The sequence below is a fragment of the Lytechinus pictus genome, chromosome 7 (genome assembly GCF_037042905.1).
Source record: "Lytechinus pictus isolate F3 Inbred chromosome 7, Lp3.0, whole genome shotgun sequence".
NCBI lineage: Eukaryota > Metazoa > Echinodermata > Echinoidea > Temnopleuroida > Toxopneustidae > Lytechinus > Lytechinus pictus.
This window is the reverse complement of record NC_087251.1, coordinates 40,082,467-40,101,428: the sequence shown is the minus strand read 5'-3', so window position 1 is coordinate 40,101,428 and position 18,962 is coordinate 40,082,467. Positions and strand designations below refer to the sequence as shown.

Below are 18,962 nucleotides of genomic sequence, written 5' to 3'. Positions count from 1 at the left end.
TACTTTCATGGATATGGCTAAACCAAGTTAAAAATAATAATAATAATCATCATCTACAAGATAACCCCTATAATTAAAATGGAATCGTCTAAATGAAATAACTTCTCTTCTTGTTGTTATGTTGGGAGTGGCGATTAGTCATCCGTATTTATATAATATGGTATCTTGTAAGGTTACCATCTGAAATGAAAACTTAGGCCCTAAATTGGAACTACAACAAAGCAAGGGAGTTTCATGAAGGACTTGTATCCGACAAGTCCTGTTTTACAGGGGCGTAACAGGGGTTGGTGGCCGGGGAGGGGGGGGGGGGGGGGGGGCAAGAGCCAAAAATTTCCCGGTCATATCATGGAACAGGCAATGGCGTCATGAGGCAAAAATTTTGAGGGGGTGGTATGGTGTATCGTACAAAGAAATATAAATGCGAGCGAGCAAAAATTTTGATAATTTTATTGCAAAAATCAAATTTTGTGATAGATTTTGACATAATATCATATTTCATCCTTCTCTCTTTCCTTTTAAGTCCCGAGAGAGCGAAGCGAGCGAGATAAAAAAAAAAAACCTTTTCATATGAGAATCTAACATGAAAGATTTGGACGTGATATATTAAAAAAAGTATATAATACAGTTTTCCTTTGGCTTGCATGCTTTTCTTTCTTTCCTCTTTTTTTTTTGGGGGGGTGGTTAGTTGTAGAACTTTGGGGGCCATGGTCCAATTTATCCATAAAACAGTGCGCCCCAGAACCTCTTGATATAAAAGCCATTTTAAACCTTACAGATGGCCACTAATTTTAATCAAATTGCGTTTATATTCATATAGCTTTCACACAAGGGCACACAACACATAAATCCAGTGCGGTTATGTACCGTAATAATCCAAATATTTTGAGGGGGCACACATAGCAAATGGCCTTTTGAAATGAAATTGTAATTGTGATAGATTTTTACATCATAACAAATATCATGTCATATACATATTTTTTTTCATTCATCTCATTTCGCTGCCTCCTTTATTTTCTTTTATATTCCCTTGGCTGTGGTACCCCCCCCCCCCCGGGTACGCCAGTGCTTCAACATAAAGCTTAATGCAGGAAGGGTCCATATAGGGGCCCGTTATAGAGCCCTTTAAAGGCAGTGGCGTAACAGGCGGGGGGGCAGGGGGGGCAAGCTGCCCCCCCTGGCGGAGCTCACCGGGAAAATTAAAAAAAAAGGGAAAAAGAAAAAAAAGGGGGGGGGAAGAAAGGGAAAGGGAAAGGAAAGAAAAAAGGGGAAAGGGGAAGGGGAAAAGAAAACTAAGAAAATACATAAAAAAAGGGAAAACGGAAAGATAACGGGAAAAGGAAGGAAAAAAGAACAAGTGAGAAAGAAAAATTCGCCCCGATATACAAATACATTAGCATGATTAGTAAGACAGGGAAATAAATTGAAGATGACAAAAAGGCAAACAAAAGCGGGAAATAAAGGCAGAATGGAATTAGCCAAAATCTAAATTGGAAAATAAAGAATAGGGACAAGATAACGTACACTACCGGGCTGCCGAGGATTGAGATAACGAGCGGGAAGAAAAATGGATGGTATATAGCATAATGTCGTATGAAAGTCTATCATAAACTTGCTAAATCTCCAATCTCCCGTGCAGTGGGGGCTCTTCATCTGTAACCTTTAATGGGTTCTATAACGGGCCCCTATATGGACCCTTCCTGCATTAAGCTTTACATTGAATGACTGGCGTACCGGGGGTGGTTCCTCAGCCAAGGGGAAATAAAAGAAAATAAAGGAGGCAGCGAAATGAGATGAATGAAAAAAAAAATATATGACATGATATTTGCTATAATGATGTAAAAATCTATCACATAATTAGAATTTCATTTTAACAGGCCATTTTTTTTTCTGGCTCGCTTCGCTCGCTGGCGACTTTTTACAAATTTTCCCACATTTGCTTTGGTGTGCCCTTCACAATATTTGGATGATTACGATACACAACTGCATTGAATTTATGTGTTGTGTTACAGCTATATAAATATACACGCAATTTGATTAAAATAAGTGGCCATCTGTAACGGGTTTAAAATGGATTTGATATCAAGAGGTTCCGGGGCTCTGCCCTGGACCCCACCCATAAAGCACTGTTATATGGATGAGTTTGGACCAAGGCCCCCAAAAGTTCTACAACCAAACAAAAAATAAGGAAAGAAAGGAAAGTGTATTATATTTTTCTGAATATCACGTTAAAATCTATCTTTATGTTAGATTCTCATGAAAAGGTGATTTTTTTTATCTCGCTCGCTTCGCTCGCTCGGGACCTATATTAAGCTACTTCTTGCCAGAAGCGCGCCATACTCGAGCATATAGAGCTTCGCCCTGATGCTCACAATCATAACAAAAATCCTGTTCACCGTGGCGTACAAAAAAAGAGAGAAAAAAGGAAAGAGAGGAGGGTGAATATGATATTATCTTTTTAACATTATGTCAAAATCTATCACAAAATTTGATTTTTACATGGGCTCTTGGATAGAGCCCCCGGTAGCTTTGGAGATCTAGCAAGTAATAACAGACTTTCATACGACATTATCCATCTTTCTTCCCGCTCGTTATCTTCAATCCTCGGCAGCCCGGCAGTGTTAATGTCTTGTTCCTTTTCTTTATTTTCCAATTTATATTTTGACTCATTCCATTCTACCTTCATTTTCAGCTGTTGTTTGCCTTTTTGTCATCTTTAATTTATTTCCGTCTTGCTAATCATGCTATTGTATTTATTTGTGTATCGAGGAGCAGTGGCGTAACTACGGGGGGGGGCATGGGGGGCACGTGCCCCCCCCCCCCAATCGGCTGGCCAAAAAAAAAACGGGGGAAAAGAGAAAAAGAGGGAGAAAGGGAGAGAAACATACTGGGGAAAGAATAAATTATTGCTAATTATAATGTTATATCATATTATAATTATGTTATGTTATATTACATTAAAAAATCATAAATTTATGAAACATAGGCCTAATTTGCGCAGGGCCTAGGCTATGTCTTCATTGTTCCTGGTCCTCGCATTGTCTGTTTAACAAGATATATAATCCTGTTGTACTAAAACCTCCCGTTTTCAAGTCAATATACACAAAATATATTTCCTCGCACTTCAAATTATTATTGTTTTATGTATTGACATATGCTTCTTTTTCATGACTACTTAAAGGACAAGTCCACCCCAACAAAAAGTAGATTTGAAAAAAAGGAGAAAAATCCAACAAGCAAAACACTGAAAATTTCATCAAAATCGGATGCAAAATAAGAAAGTTATGGCATTTTAAAGTTTCGCTTAATTTCACAAAACAGTTATATGCACATCCTGGTCGGTATGCAAATTGGCAGACTGATGACGTCACCCACTCACTATTTCTTTTGTATTTTATTATATTGAATATGAAATATTCTAAATTTCTCCTCCTTTTCAAGTGAAACAAAGTTTTATTTCTCCCTGAACATGTAGAATTGTCATTATTTTAACAGTTTATGGTTAAGTTAAGTTGGTCCTTTTTGTCAAATTTGTAAATATTGAAATATTGTATTATTCAAACAATAAAAAACAAAAGAAATAGTGAGTGATGGACATCATCGACTCTCTCATTTGCATATCGCTGAGTTGTGCATTTAACTGTTTTGTGAAAAATAAGCGAAACTTAAAAATGTCATAACTTTCTTGTTTTACATCTGATTTCGATGAAATTTTCAGCGTTATGTTTGTTTGATTTTTCTCTATCGATTCAAATCAACAATTTTCTGGGGTGGACTTGACCTTTAATTAAAGTGATTGCCCCATTTTAAGGTCTTAATATAAACCATTTCCTGTCCGTGCTTACGTTTGCATTCGTGGATTGGTGAGATATGTATGTTCTTCATGAATTCCTAAAATCAGACCTTAAAATGTCCCTTTTTCTGATCTGAATATTAAAAAATTTCATCTTGCGCTTCGCGCTCGCATCATTTGGTTAGTAAAATAAGCATGGTTTTCGTGAATTCCTACAAGCAGGCCTTAGAATGCCCCTCTTCAGGTCTAAATTTCCTAAATTTTCAGCTCGCGCTTCGCGCTCTTAATATTTGACTAGTGATCGAGATGCATATGATGATCATGATTATAATGACTACAAAAAGTGCTTCATGTGTTTAGATGTATATTATTCAAACAAAGTCAGCAAGCGCTTAGCACTCGCATTAGATGACTATGGTGAGATATGTATACTCTTATTGGATTCCCAAAATATAGTCCTTAAACTGTCCTTGTTTGGGGTCAACATATACAAAACTTTCAGCTCGCGCTTTGCGCTCGCATTGTTTGTTTAGTGAGACAGGTACGTATTATGATTACAAAAATTTGTTTATAATGTCCCTTTTTAGGTCTGAATTTTAAAAAATTTCAGCTCGCGCTTCGCGCTCGCATTATGTGATCAGTGAGATACATATCCGTTTAATGGCACTGTCCTTAAAATGTCTCTATTATGTCAGTATACCTGGCAACTGAGCGCGCTTTGCGCGCTCTCTAAGTGACTCAAAATATTTGCTGGTGCCCCCCAATGCCGTGACCCACGGTACGCCACTGTCGAAGAGAATTGTTCTTTCTCACATGTTTTTCTTTCCTTCCTTTTCCCGTTTTCCGTTTTCTATTTTCATGTTTTTCCTTAGTTTTTCTTTTCCTTTCCTTTTCCCCTTTCCTTTTTTCCTACCCTTTCCCTTTCTTTCTTTCTTTCTCCCCCTTTCTTTCTTTTTCCCGTTTTTTTATTTCCCCGGTGAACTCCGCCAGGGGGGCATCTTGCCCCCCTGCCCCCCGCCTGTTATGCCACTGCTGTTTTATCCGACAGTTACGTAACAGTGCCTCGAGCCAATCAGAATTAAGGAAAGTTGTCAGATCTGACAACTTGTCCGACAAAAAATGTTTATGAAACACTCCCCAGGACGTAGCATCAAGCATAATGGGTGCCGACTATAGCTGTCGATCAGAAATATATGCAGGGTTCCCACAGTCATGGAAAATCCTGGAAAATTTTGTGGTCATGGAAAGTCAAGGAATTCGAAAAAATTGGTGAAAAGTCATGGAAAGGTGATTTTGGTCATGGAAAAGCCATGGAATTGCAATGACTTCTTGGCTATGGCAGCTTTCCAGTTTGTCGTGTCTCGCAATTCTGATATTCCGCTATATAATTGGTGTTCATGACCCGGGGGGGGGGCACTTCCATTGACGAGTGGATACCATGCGCAACCATGGGGTCTCGAAAAGCACCCTAAACTGACACGCATTTTCCATTATTCTGAAAATGCACCCCTTAACAAGTATTGGCGTCTGAAACCCTACCCTTAACAAGTATTTGAAACAAAACGATACTCTTGACAGGTATTCCCTGAAATGAACCCCTAAACAAGTACAGCGATATTTTATTATAATGTCACGGGTCCGTCGGTCGTCGGTTTTACCTTTACACACCATTTGGTTTAGTACGGCCCCACCATAGAGATGTATACTAATTAGCGTAATTAGTATACATCTCTATGGGGCCCACCTAACATTAAAACATTTTAATTTTGTTTTATCATCCTCCCAAATTTGACCCTAAACACGTATAGCTTTCCTAGCAAAATAAATACCCTTTTTTCATTATTTTTTGACACCCTTATCACGATACGCATACGTAACGTACCCTATCTTTTTTACATCCTTTTTACGTGTTTTTTTTTGGTCGCGCATGGTATCCACTCGTCAGTGTAAGTGGCCCCCGGGTAATATGATGGTGATTATGATATGGTCATGATCAGTGACTCATGATAATGATGATGATGGTGGTGGCGATGATAATGATGATGAAGTTGGTGCTGGAGGTGATGTTTGTGATGATAATCACCCCCTTTTCATCTCTATTCCCCCCTTATATCTCCACCCTCCTCATCATCTCCATTCCCGTCATCTCCAACCATTTTCGCATCTCCATCCACCTTTCATCTCAATCCCTCCTCTCATCATCTCCACGCTTCCTCATGCCAACCCTTCCACATCATCTCCATCCACCTCATCATCCTATTCCTCTCATGCATCTCCCCACTCCTCATCATCTTCACCACTCCTCAACATCTCCCCCCTCGTCTCTTAATTGTAACCCCCTCATCTCTATAAACCTTATATCATCTCCATCCCTCCTCCATAGGCGGATCCAGGTGGGGACCCGTGGGGCCCGCCCCCCCCCCCCCCCCCCTATTGGCGGAGCAAAATCAGAAAAAAAAAGGGAAAGAAAGAAAAAAGGAAGGAAAAGAAAAGAGAAAAAAGAAGAGGAGGAAGACGAGTGAATAAAATAAGATGAGAGGAAGACTTGGAAAAAAAATATTTCATGTCACTATATAAAATTTTCGCTCGCGCTTCGCACTCGCATTGCCTGTTAAGTGATTCACATATCTTGTTCAACATGGAGCTTAAATATCAAATTTGGAAGTCAATATACAAAACATATTTCTCCTCGGAAATCGAACTTTCATTAATTTGACTGATTTACAAATTGATTTTTAAAAAGTGCTCTGTAAAAATGTCAGTTTATATTAACATTTTCCGCTCTCGCTGCGCGCTCGCGAATTTTTATTTATCAGGTACCTATTATTTTCATGTATTCCATAAAGTTTTTAAAATATCCCTTTTCAGGTCTGATTGTCAAAACGTATCAGCTAGCGCTGCCATGCTTGCATTTTGATTGGTGGGTTATGTATGTCTCAATATCGATTATATATCAAACTATTTAAAATCCCCTTTTCATGACAGTTTATCAAAAATTTCGGCTCGCGATTTGCGCTCGCATTAATGGTTAAAAATATATCAACTGATTACTGATGAATCCTATTCATAATAAAACAGTACTTGAAATGTACAGTGTTTAGGACAAAATATCATGAGATTCTGCGCCCTCATTATGCATTGATTAACAAATAAGATATCAATTTAATAATTAAATTGTCCCTTTTGTTTAAATTTGCGCTTAGCAAGATGAATAGGAAGATATATAGTCATCATATTCATATGATAACATGTCCTAAGGATGTAACGGTCCTATGTCTCAAACTCAAAGTAATAATGAAAAATATCAGCTCTTTATCAAGTGCGATTTATATCCACCTTACAATTTTCCTACAAAGTGTTTGAAATATAAAGCTGAAATTGACCCCCCTTTTCAGATCGGAATATCAAATATTTTAATGATTAAAGATGTATTTAGAATGCCTAGATTCTAGGTCTAAATCTGAAACACGCGCGCGCATGTTCATTTGGTTCATTTTCTGCTCGCCCTTTGTGCTCGAATTATTAATGTAGGAATATCCCCCCTTTCTCACCCCTTTCATGATTTACAAACATGAATAGAGTGTCCTGTTCTAGGTCTAAATCTCGATTTTTTCCACTCGCGCTTCGCGCTCGCATTATTTGATTGTTGAAATATGTAACGTCTTCATGGCTAAGTGCAAGCAGTCCTTAAAAGGCACTTTTCGATCAGTTCAAAACGTATACAAACATTTTCTGCTCGCGCTTTGCGCTCGCATTAATAATGTAGGAAGATCCCCTCTTACTCATCCTTTTCATGATTTACAAAAAATAAATAGAGTCCCGTTCTAGGTCTAAAACTACAATTTTCCGCTCGCGCTTCGCGCTCGCATCAATTATTTAGTTATATAGCTATCCTGTTCATGATTACAAAAATTGATTAAAATTTTCTATTGTTTATGTAGAAATGTCAAAATTTTACAGTTCGCGCTTCGCGCTCGCATTATTTGATTGTTGAAATATGCAACGTCATGGCTAACTGCAAAAAGCTTTAACAGGTAGGCCTACCTTTCCGATCAGTTCAAAACGTGTATCAAAAATTTCTGTTCGCACTTCGCGTTCATAGTAATTATTGCAGGCACATCATTTTTTCAGAATGTTCAAACTTTAGGAAAAAATACATTTAATTTTAAAAAAAATTTGCTCTCGCTTCGCGCTCGCATTATGAAATAAGGATTATGATATTATATATTTATGTTGATTTAAAGAATAAAGCTAAGAAGTGACTTATAGGACTACCCCCTTCAAAGAAACAAAAAAAAAATCATCTTCGAGCGGCCGATCGGGGAAAATATGGCTGAAAAAAATTCCGGCCCCCCCCCCCCCCATGCAGTGACGAAGGCTGGATCCGCCCCTGCTCCTCCCCACATCATCTCCATCAATCCTTGCATCATCCCCATCCCTCCTCTCAGCATCTCCATCCACTCATCATCTCCACCCCTCTCATTAACTCCATCCTCATATGGCCATCCCCCCGGGGCCCGGGCCATCCCACCTTTCATCATCTCCACCCCCCCCCCACATTTTATCTTCATCTCTCCAATCATCTCCATCTGATTACCTGGGCCCCGTCTATTTACAAAGAGTTACAATTGATCTGATCAATCACAACTATGGACTGCCAGCAACGTCAACATCTATTATGCATGTTTGTTCAAAATATTTTCTAGCTATGATTTATATTCTTGCATTCATTGTTTTCTTGAAAATTCACCGTGCTTCTCTTTGCATATACGAAGGACATTGTGCAATTATGACGTTGGTGGATTTCCATAGAGTTACGATTGATCGGATCAATCGTAAGTCTTTGTGAGACGAGGCCCAGGCGACACAACATTTGCTCCTGCAACAATTGCCCTGGGCTTAATTTTGTCTAAGATAGCTGGTTATAGGATTGCAATTAATGTGTAGGTTTAGGGGATGAAGCTGGTCATAAGATTAGTTTGTGGAATTTACAGCGGAGCAATTGTCGTCAGAGCAAATGTCATGGAACCCATCTCCAAAAGATAAATGTTCAGCGGGAAAAGGGATACACAATAGTGATAAAACCCAATATTCAAAATACTTCTTTGGAGTTAAGTGGGTTTTATAATGAAAACTTGATCAGATGTAAAATTACATAGTAACACATATTGAACTTAGGTGTATATAAAAGATATAGGCCCGTATTCTGAAGTTGGGTTTAACTTAAACTCAGGTTTAAAGTTGTGGTTTAAGTATGGGAAGCCAAACGTATCAATTTTTTTATTAAGTTGTACGTTTCTTATGTTTACTCTGCTCTTTTCTGATTCATCGATGGTGAAGACAATCATCTATTTATACTTCCTAGATAATTATGAATGATTTAAAAGCCAAATGAGCTGAAATATGATATCTCTACTGTTAGTGCTTTATGTAACAATTGGCCATCCATACTTAAACCACAACTTTAAACCTGGGTCTAACTTAAACCTGACTTCAAAATACGGGCCATTATATCCCACATAAATTAAATCCTGGTTCAAAACTTCAAATAGCATTACTATTATTATGATGATAAATATGACTATAGCATAGTAATATTTATCATCATAATTCCAGTTGGGAACAATATCCTCTGCTTTTCGTGTCTATGTAAATAGCTAACAATAAAGTCAATCTTCAAATTAGAATAGCGCCCATATGAATTAACATTTATCAAATAATTGCACTTTGTTTCAGGAATATACAACCTGCTCTACATTATTATATTTGGTTACCATGGCAATTACATAAACCCTATATAACTTTCAAATTCGAAAAACGTAGTTTATCGAAATTGAAAAAGCTAGTTTATCGCTTGAAAAACTCTGTTTATTATGCAGTCGACAAACTGAGTTTTTTAAGAGAAAAACTTATAAAAAAAAGTAAGTATCAATTGATAAACAGAGTTTTTCGAGAAACTCTGATTTCCAAGTGAAAACTAAGTTTATCAAACAAAACCCTGTTCATCGGTAGAAAAACTTTGTTTTTCTTGATAAACCTAGTTTTTCAAGCGATAAACTTAGTTTATCGGCGAAAAACTTAGTTTATGCATTATACTTTATACTGTAGATCCTTCTCTTGTAGGCCCCTATAGTAGGATCCATGGATAGATTGAGTTTTTCGATGATAAACTGAGTTTATCGTCATTATGGGACAAATGGCTTGCCATATACGGTACGAACAGACGTTCTTAGCTCAGCCTCCGGCGTACGCGTCACGTTGGTGTGATTACTCTCTTCAATAGTAATATTAACACTTTAAAATGGGGATAGCGGCAATTATTTTCGACCTAGATAATACTTTAATATGGACGAAACAATCTGATGCTAATGCCTATGTGCAGGTAAGTTTCATTTGTGTATATAAGAGGTTATTCTAGGCCTAATGTTACACCCTTTTTGGAATTTTGGACCGGCATCTTGCCGCCAACATGGGCATGCCATGATGGCTACCCGGCGCCCGGGCGGCCCGCAGACTTAGCCGATGCCCTGCGATGGCGCCGAGGCTGAGCGGCCGGCATAGGTTTTGCTGCAGCTGGGTTTCTCTAATTCAATCATATCAAACACACTATTCTCATAAAATTCACCAAACTTTCACCATAAATACACAATTACCAACAAAATATTAATACCGGTATGTAAAATTTTTGCCGAAATCGTTTTTCCTTTTTACGATATTAGCTTCAAATCGGACCCCTCTTCGCATGTTAAATATTTTGGTCACTTGAAAAAGGTATCATATTACCGAACGTGTGTTTTCTATGGGAAAAGTTGAGAAAACAACAAAATCACTGATGAGCTATTTTGACCATATTTTATTATTTTTAGAATATAAGACTTTGAAAATGTGTTTTTGACCATCTTTCGTCATCTTTCTATTCAAGTTCTCTTTGAGTCTTTGGAAGGATGTTGCAAAATTTTGAGCGTATGAAATTATTTTCTGACGCGTACGATGCGCGTGTTCGGTAATACAAGTCAAGGCTGGTCGGTAATACAATCACTCACTATACGTTACCCAGGCTAGGCCTATCTAGACTACAGAGTATAGGCTCTGTAGAAAATGGACTTAACCTTGTTTTTTCAAGGCAAAGGCCTGGTCCTAAATTCATGCTGGAAATGAAGCACGATAATACAATATTAAATCTGCATCGTCATTGCCGTTGACTTTTGTACCATGATAATTGAATCAACCCTCGTGGCTCGTGAATAGATGTTAAACTTCACTTTACAACTTCATATCTGATCCTCTGCAGGTGACAAGATTCATCCAGAAAGAATTTCCGAGCTGTAATGCCGAAAGCATTGTCTCAAACTTCAGGAAGTTGTTACAGTCTGCAGAGAAAGATCCAGAAAACAAGATTCCCATTGATGAATGGAGGACCCGACTGTGGAAAACTGCACTAAATTCCAACCAGAACGAAGAGTTGGCTTCAAGAGTTTATCAACTCTGGAAGAAACTACGGCTTGAGGGGTTGTATTTTGATGAAGAGGTGAAGGCCCTTCTTAAGCAGTTACGGTTGAAATATAAATTACTTCTCTTAACAAATGGAGACAGTAAAGTTCAACGAGAAAAAGTTGATCAGATCGGGGCCGAAGATTTCTTTGATGAAATTGTTATCAGTGGAGACCATCCCGAACCAAAGCCACATCCATCTATCTTCAAGACATCTTGTAAACTACTTGGTGTAGAAGCTTCACAGTGCATCATGGTTGGTGATAGCCAGGAGACAGATATCCAGGGTGGCGTTAATGCCAAGGTCCTCGCTACAGTGTGGATTAATCCTTACGGGAAACAACCAAGCTCAGACTATGTCAAAGCAGATTATATAATCAAGTCTGTTCTGGAAATAGACAGCATTTTGCAACAACTTCAGCCTCCTTTGTGATGTTTTTTTTTCTTTATGTTCAGTTAAAGACATTCCAAATATTCCATCTCGCTATTTATTGCATTTTGACATTTCCTTTGCATTCCTAATTTGTGATAAGGCTGTGAAGATTGAAGGATGGAAAGATGGTTATTTTGCTATGGAGATTGAAGAATTTATTGGAAGAATAAAGTAACCTAAAGTGTACAAGCACACATCCATTCTTCTTTCAAAGTGAAATTTATGTTCACATGTAGTTTCCACCAGGCTGTGAAGCAGTTTTGTACTTCTATCGACTGGTGTTGTTAAACAGGAGTATTTTCATTTTACTGAAGCTAAATACGTTTTATAATGACCCAACTGACCGCCCTTTCACACAGTAAAAAAAAAACATAATTTGAATGATGATTCCAGTGAAAAATAAGGCTAATGATGAATTTTTAGCACGTGTGAAACCAAACTAGAACATGATTAGAATCACGAAACGCTAATCACAAATTCAAAATCCACTCCGGAGGTGAATTCCAGTTAAGTTTCACTCAAATTACGGAACAAATTTTGCGTGTGAAAGGCTTGACCTCCAAAACATCTTTTGGGGGCGGAGCTTCCGTGACCTTTCAGCCCCCGTCTTCTTAAGATCATGAGTTTTGTTGATTTCTAAAATTTAGTAAATAACAAATTAAAACTGTCTATAAAGATTTGTTTACAGTATGTAAAAATCTTATTGCAATTGATTTAAATTGCACTGCATGTAAGCAAGCAATGATGTGCCGTTGCTGTATTTTGAGGTTGGTGCAATTTGAAAATTTGCCAAATTTTGTGTTTAGCTCTCAAGAATGGCATGTTTTTATTTCATTTCAAAGAATTGAACGCCCAAGTCAAATGGGTCTATTTCCAATTGGTCTAATGCCAATTCATTCAATTACCAACTCGTTTCCTATCATTTGGTCTACCATCAGTTCGTCCACTTTCCACATTGTCTCATTGCCAATAGGTTCAATAGCCATTTAGTCCATACACATTCGGTCTAATCAGTGAAAAGACCTAATGATACATTGACAGAGAGACAAATCAAACCTACATGTACTTGAAAAAGTGAGGAAATGATGAATTTACTTTCTTGCCTAGATACTAAAATGATGGTATCATGATAACTTTTGATGTGAATTGATATGTGATGTTATAAATAAAGCTGTAAAGAAAAGTGGCATATTTTATCTGCATGTATATGAGGCCTTCATGGAGTCGGGCGTTGCTCAGGAACTTGTGTATATAATGAAGCAGAGAATAATTCCACACAGCATGCAATACATGTATACTATTTTAATTATTTTTTTTAAATTATGAAAATGAAGGGTTATTTCTTATGATAAAACAGACTGACAGACAGGGCTAAACTCTACAATTTTTATGGAACATTTTGATGGAGACTTACACATTTGTTTTTCTCAACGCAATATATTACTATTGATTTCCACCATCAACAAAATGATTCTTTTTTTTAACATTACTTTAATATATTGAGGGATTAGTCTCCAATCTTTGTTGTAAATGTTGAAGGGTTAAATATTCCTTCACTCACCATCAAAGCATAATGGTTTACTAATTCAACACATGTTTATGCTGGTAACTTACATGTACATGATGTGATTATTTCATTGTGAATTAACATATGGGGTGTATTTCATGAAAAGTTTTGTTAGTGATTTCACTGACAAATGTGTACTAAGGAAATCAGATGCTACATGTAGGATTTGCCATAGCTCCTAACATCTAGCAATTCATGAAATGATCCCCTGGACTATGTACAGTGAGTACAATGTATGCTGCCCTGTTATTTGCCCATGACATTTGAGAAGCACTTCATGAAAAAAAACAATGATTTTCACTGACAAAGTTTATGAACTACTGAATTCCCTGCACCCAATTGGGTGCATGTATTAAATGTTTTGTTTTGAGATTAATCAGGGACGTGAGAGGGACGTCCCTGGATTAATTAAGGTATACTTTTAAACAGTGTCGACTGTTCACTCTATTACCGGTATCAGATCAGTACCATAGAAATTTATGTTTCCAGATGTGTTTGAATTTTACTTTGAATCAGCATTTGACGTGAAATATCTTTACGTGTCTCATTACCATCCCATTGGTGTCGCAACTGGTAATTACTATAGTCTGAAAGACTCAATTGGTTCCTGGATTTATTTTCCATTCATTAATGGCAATTTTTTAAAGGAAAGATAATTTGTCAAAATTTATCCCAAAATTAGATTTTTGTAACAAAAAATTCAAAATTTTGGCTCGCTCGCAACTTTAAAAAAAATTTGCTCTATAGGCCATATCTGGCCCCCTATGACCGGGAAATTTGTTGCTCCCCCCCCCCCTCCCCCGACCCCTGATTTGGACAGGTAATCCAGTGTGAACAGGTTGCAATTTGTTATTGATTTTTTTCCAGTTTGAGTTTTTGTTTATCAACTCATGGCATACCGTATCTGATATTGTACACATCATGTATTCTTGAATTATTGCCATATTCATTTTTATCTGAATTTTCAGATCTCCGAAAGGTATTTTGTTCTGTTTGAGCCCTGTATTAATAAACTTAGAATGGCAACATTTTGTAGTCTTAAACTGAGAACTATAATTAATTTTCTAACGCAATTAAATTTACTGGTATTCAACTTTTTTTTTTAAAGTTTTATATTATTACTTTGATTTCAGTGACATTTTAAGGTTGATGGTTCCTTTAAATGAATGTTGTGTACTCGTCTAAAATGTTCATGAATGAGTGCCTGGTGTGTGAAATCATGTTGGTGAAATATTGACATCGCGTAAAGCCACATTATAGAACCACACCCCATGACTCAGTAATTGGCTTAAAGATCCAGCCACACAGTAATTACCAATATGTCTGACATTCAAACAGGAAACAAACATTTTAATTTTATAATCAACTCTACTTTCTATTGTTATTGGTTTTCAGAGTTTACTCAAGGTGCACCAGACCACAACATTATATTTTTTTAATATATAGATATTATTTTTGAAACATAATAAAATGCCAAAATTTACATTTCTGTTTTCTTTTTATTTTAGGGCAAGGCCCCTTTTTGCATGCATTGCACTTTTTTTTTTTTGGAACAGCACAAAAATAAAAAATTGAAAAGGGGCACAACTAATATACCAGGCTACTCTATAGGGCAACAGATGGATTAATTTAAGCCCTGAAAAAAGTGAAAAATGTTTGAATGTGTGTGTTAGGGGAGGGGGTATAATGGCAAAGAAACACAAATTTAAACCAAAATTCACACATTTTGCCTATACAAAATCATTCTAACATCACTGTAAAACATTGCAAATTGCAGTCATAATATGTCAATCCACAGTTTACCGTCATGTGAATAACAATTTATGTTATCAAATTCAATCTCTGTATGGAATAGGAGAAGACTGAATACAAACGGAATTTGATATTTCTGACATAATTATTTGTGACAATAAATTATATTGATAAATAAATTTTATCTACACATCATATTAACGGCAGGGCCCCTGTAACATATGAATGCCGCGCAAGGAATTTTTTTTTTGTCTTCAGTGTAGCCATTCACGTGGATGAATAGCATAGATTAACGGGATGTATCCCAGTTGGTAGTAAAGAAATACACCATGAGCTCAGACACAAAAAAGACAAGATGCTTTTTTTTTTCATGATTTGCAATAGTATTATGTTGCAATTTGGGCCTTGATCGCTGCACATTTACTTTCAACCAGTCTTATAATGAAAGCACAAGACAAGATGTAAGGATACAGTTCAAAATATTTATTGAGTATGAAACAGTCGCAATGATAACAGTAAATAAGAGTAAATCTAATGGTGACTTTACTCATGATGAAAACTGCTTAATTTCTAATTTAATCTTAATCTCTAATTTCTAATTTAATCTCAACACCTATTCCGTGACCAATCTGAATGGAGGTGAGAAATGAACACTTTTCATAACTGTCCGGTCAATGGTCAAAACACCTTGCTGTCGGTCAACCTTGAGTACCTGACCATCACAATCTGTATGTCATAATTTTACTCTGAATTGGGGGAGTGGACCAGTTAGTGAGAAGGGGGGAATGTGTAGTGAATAAGAAACCCATACAAGAAGAATGAATACAGCAATACTTTAAAGGAACTGCTACACTTCCTGTTGAAGTATTGATTATGTATTGATATATTACTGAATATGTGAGATTAGGACTTATCATCATATGGGCATTTTCACCACAGATGGACACAGAGGCAAAAAAATCAAGTTGATATTCATGTCAAATGCTTTATGTTTTTAAATAAAACAAGACCTGAAGTTGCTGAGACAAAAATTGTTTCCGACTCTGGCCGCCATTTTTTATTTCAAAATGGCTGCCAAAGTATGGATACAAATTAGTGTTGAAAATAGTATATTGATACATATTTTGTTTTGACAGATTTTTAAAGAACAGGTTTGATCATGATGTTTTCGCCTGTGATTTAGCTTGCTATTATAACACTTTTCAAAATCCCACAGAAAGAAACACCAGTAATTCATTCATCTGATAAAAAAACATTGATGAAGTATGTGATATGGTATGTAATGTCAGTTACCGAAAACATGAACTTTTTTTTCTCATTTCCTGGAAAAGAGGATATATTATATGAAACTTGGTAGATTTCCTCTCTAGGTAACACCCCTCCCTTCTACACCAAAATTAAAGATTACCAATTAACAATGAAGCCATAGGGTACCATTAAATATATGTAATGTCAGTTACCAAGTGGAAAATGTAATGTCAGTTACCGAGATGTAATGTCAGTTACCATGATAAAACGTTGGTACCAATATTGAAATGCAAATATGTGGTCAATTTTATGGTGAAGAAATATTGTATACTTGTTATTTAAGTCTTTCACTTTAAAAGTCACACCAGAAGGAGCTTGCTATTGACTTTTAAAAGGTATAGTTCACAAGGAATACTATATGAAATTATGAAGGAAGTTGCATTCCCATCGTGCAAAAAAAAATTACTATGAAATTGTTTTGTACAGTACATGCACTTACCAAGTACCTAATTGTTAGTATCAGACAATTTTTTGTTTGGTTTTCGGGGGGGGGAGGGGGTACTTTTCCCAACCTATTGCCTAAATCTGCAACATTTTTTAAGCTTAACATTGTGATGAAGGGGATTTCCAGGGTCCCTTTTTTAGTTTCTAGGATTCTTTTGAGCATTGCCTCGCTAAAAGTAAATTCCTGGTTTTTATACCTGTTAGTAGTGTGGATGTGTGATACAATTTTTTTTTGGTTTACAAATATAGATGAAAAGTGAAATTTGACAGTTCTGATCAATGTTGCATGGATCTACTAAAACTGTTTTTTTTTTCTAATTTACAAATAGTTCAGTTTCAGTTTAGAAGCTGGAGTTTATTTTTTGTTGACAGCTTAAAAAAGAAATTAGCAAAGAAAATGATTTAACAAATTATGAAGAGAATTGAAATCCGACAGATATGAACAAGCATTGCTTGCACTGACCAGAATAGAAATCAATAAAACTACATGGCTGCATGAGATTCGGGGGAGGGGACGAGGGGTACGTGTTGCCTAGGGGAGGAGACCCTTATTTATTTTGCCTTTTTTGAGGGGAGGGGGAGGTTGGAGAAGGAAAAGGTTTAAAAAGTCAATATAAAACTGATGAATATATTATGGGTGTATAGTCAGAAAAATCCATGTGTACAGTCAATGCAATATTAAATTACTATAGGAAAACATGTAGCTGCTATGACCCCCCCCCCCCCCCCAGTAAGTAAAACATACATTTCTTATCTTTTGATAATTAAAAATGTGAAGTATTATGAAACTTTTATGATTTAAAAAAGCCTTACATACAAGTACCAAGAAAATTATGCCTTTGAAAATCATATAGCACTGGTAAATGTTAATGTGTATTGTCAGTTACCGACTAGTAATGATAAAAATGTTCAAATCAAAGAAAGGAATTAAGAAAAAGAAAAAGTTTTTTCATTGAAATGTTCCTAGAAACTCGGGTATACTTCCACATCAAGCTCACTTTTATGTGAAGCCCTGCACAGAAGATACAATGCAATGATTCCACACATTTGACTTCCATGTGTTATCTCTATGGCAAATTAAGTGTAATGTCAGTTACCGTAATGTCAGTTACCAGCATGGTTGTGGAAAAATTATCATAGCCCCCAAAAGACAAAAACGAATTGTTTAATATTTTGACACATCTTAACCTAGTAACGGAGGTATATTTTCATATTCAAATTATTGCTCTATCTACTCAGGGACATGAGATATTTCAATTTTAATGAACACCCTGAAATTGCATGTCCTTTTGCGTAATGTCAGTTACCGACACATTTTTGCTTGCTGATGCGTAAAAAAATGAGGCTACATAGGAAAACTTAGTATCAGAGTATACAGCAAGGTTCACTTTATTAACTCTATCAAAAGCAAACTCCCATCATTTGGTGTTTTAGAGATACACACAATGAAAGGTGTGAAAACATTGTGCCGTGTAATGTCAGTTACCGTGAAAATGCCCATATAACAGTATTTCTCATCATTTATTACAAGATGTAATACATATGAATTTCCAAGATCAAGTATACTTTTGTGGATTTGGTTTATGTACTCCATGTGAAAAGTCCCGGGAAGGACTAAGAAAAGAGGATAGAGATATGGAAGGTGAGAAAGTGGAGGTTGGGAAGTAGAGTATTGTTTTTGGAATGAGTTTAGTCTGCTAGGACTGTATTGTAACCAGGAGTGAAAAGCTGAGTAGTAGGCAGGGTGAGCGTCGTGAGTAGAAGGCTGGTTGGGTAGGTCTTATTAGGAAACTCCTGAAGACAGACAGTCAACCTGCCCGAAACCTCGAATCTTCCCTCCTGCTATACAACTCCATTTGCCAACTCAAGCCAGCCTTCTCTCATCTACTCAGCCTTTCTCACCTCTCCAACCCAACCAGCCTCCTACTCAAGCCTCTCACCCTGCCTGAAACTTAGCTTTCCACCCCTTCTGGTTTACAGTCCAACACTCATTCCAAAAAAAAGAATACTTTACTTCTCAACTTCTTTCTTGCCTTTCCATTTCCCTTCTATCTCTGTCCACATTTTATCTCGGTCCTTCCAGGACTTTACACATGGTATGCTGTAAACTCCTTCCACGATTGTTCAAACCACCATGGAAACCTTCAAAAATTATCACACAATCACCCAAGATGATA

General features: G+C 36.7%; 1 protein-coding gene across 1 annotated transcript; it reads left to right on the top strand.

Moving 5' to 3' along the window:
• Nucleotides 1–10,005: 10,005 nt before the first annotated feature.
• LOC135154780 (N-acylneuraminate-9-phosphatase-like) lies at nucleotides 10,006–14,374 on the top strand. Its single transcript, XM_064102670.1, has 2 exons — nucleotides 10,006–10,172; nucleotides 11,082–14,374. The coding sequence occupies exons 1-2, from the start codon at nucleotides 10,092–10,094 to the stop codon at nucleotides 11,712–11,714; spliced, it is 714 nt and encodes a 237-aa protein (XP_063958740.1). The 5' UTR covers nucleotides 10,006–10,091; the 3' UTR covers nucleotides 11,715–14,374.
• Nucleotides 14,375–18,962: the final 4,588 nt, after the last annotated feature.

What these genes read in the sequence shown, in the direction of transcription:
- LOC135154780 (XM_064102670.1), top strand. Translation starts at nt 10,092, where the DNA reads ATGGGGATAGCGGCAATTATTTTCGACCTAGATAATACTTTAATATGG. An exon ending in ATGCTAATGCCTATGTGCAG is followed by an intron (nt 10,173 to 11,081) that starts GTAAGTTTCATT and finishes GATCCTCTGCAG; the next exon opens with GTGACAAGATTCATCCAGAA.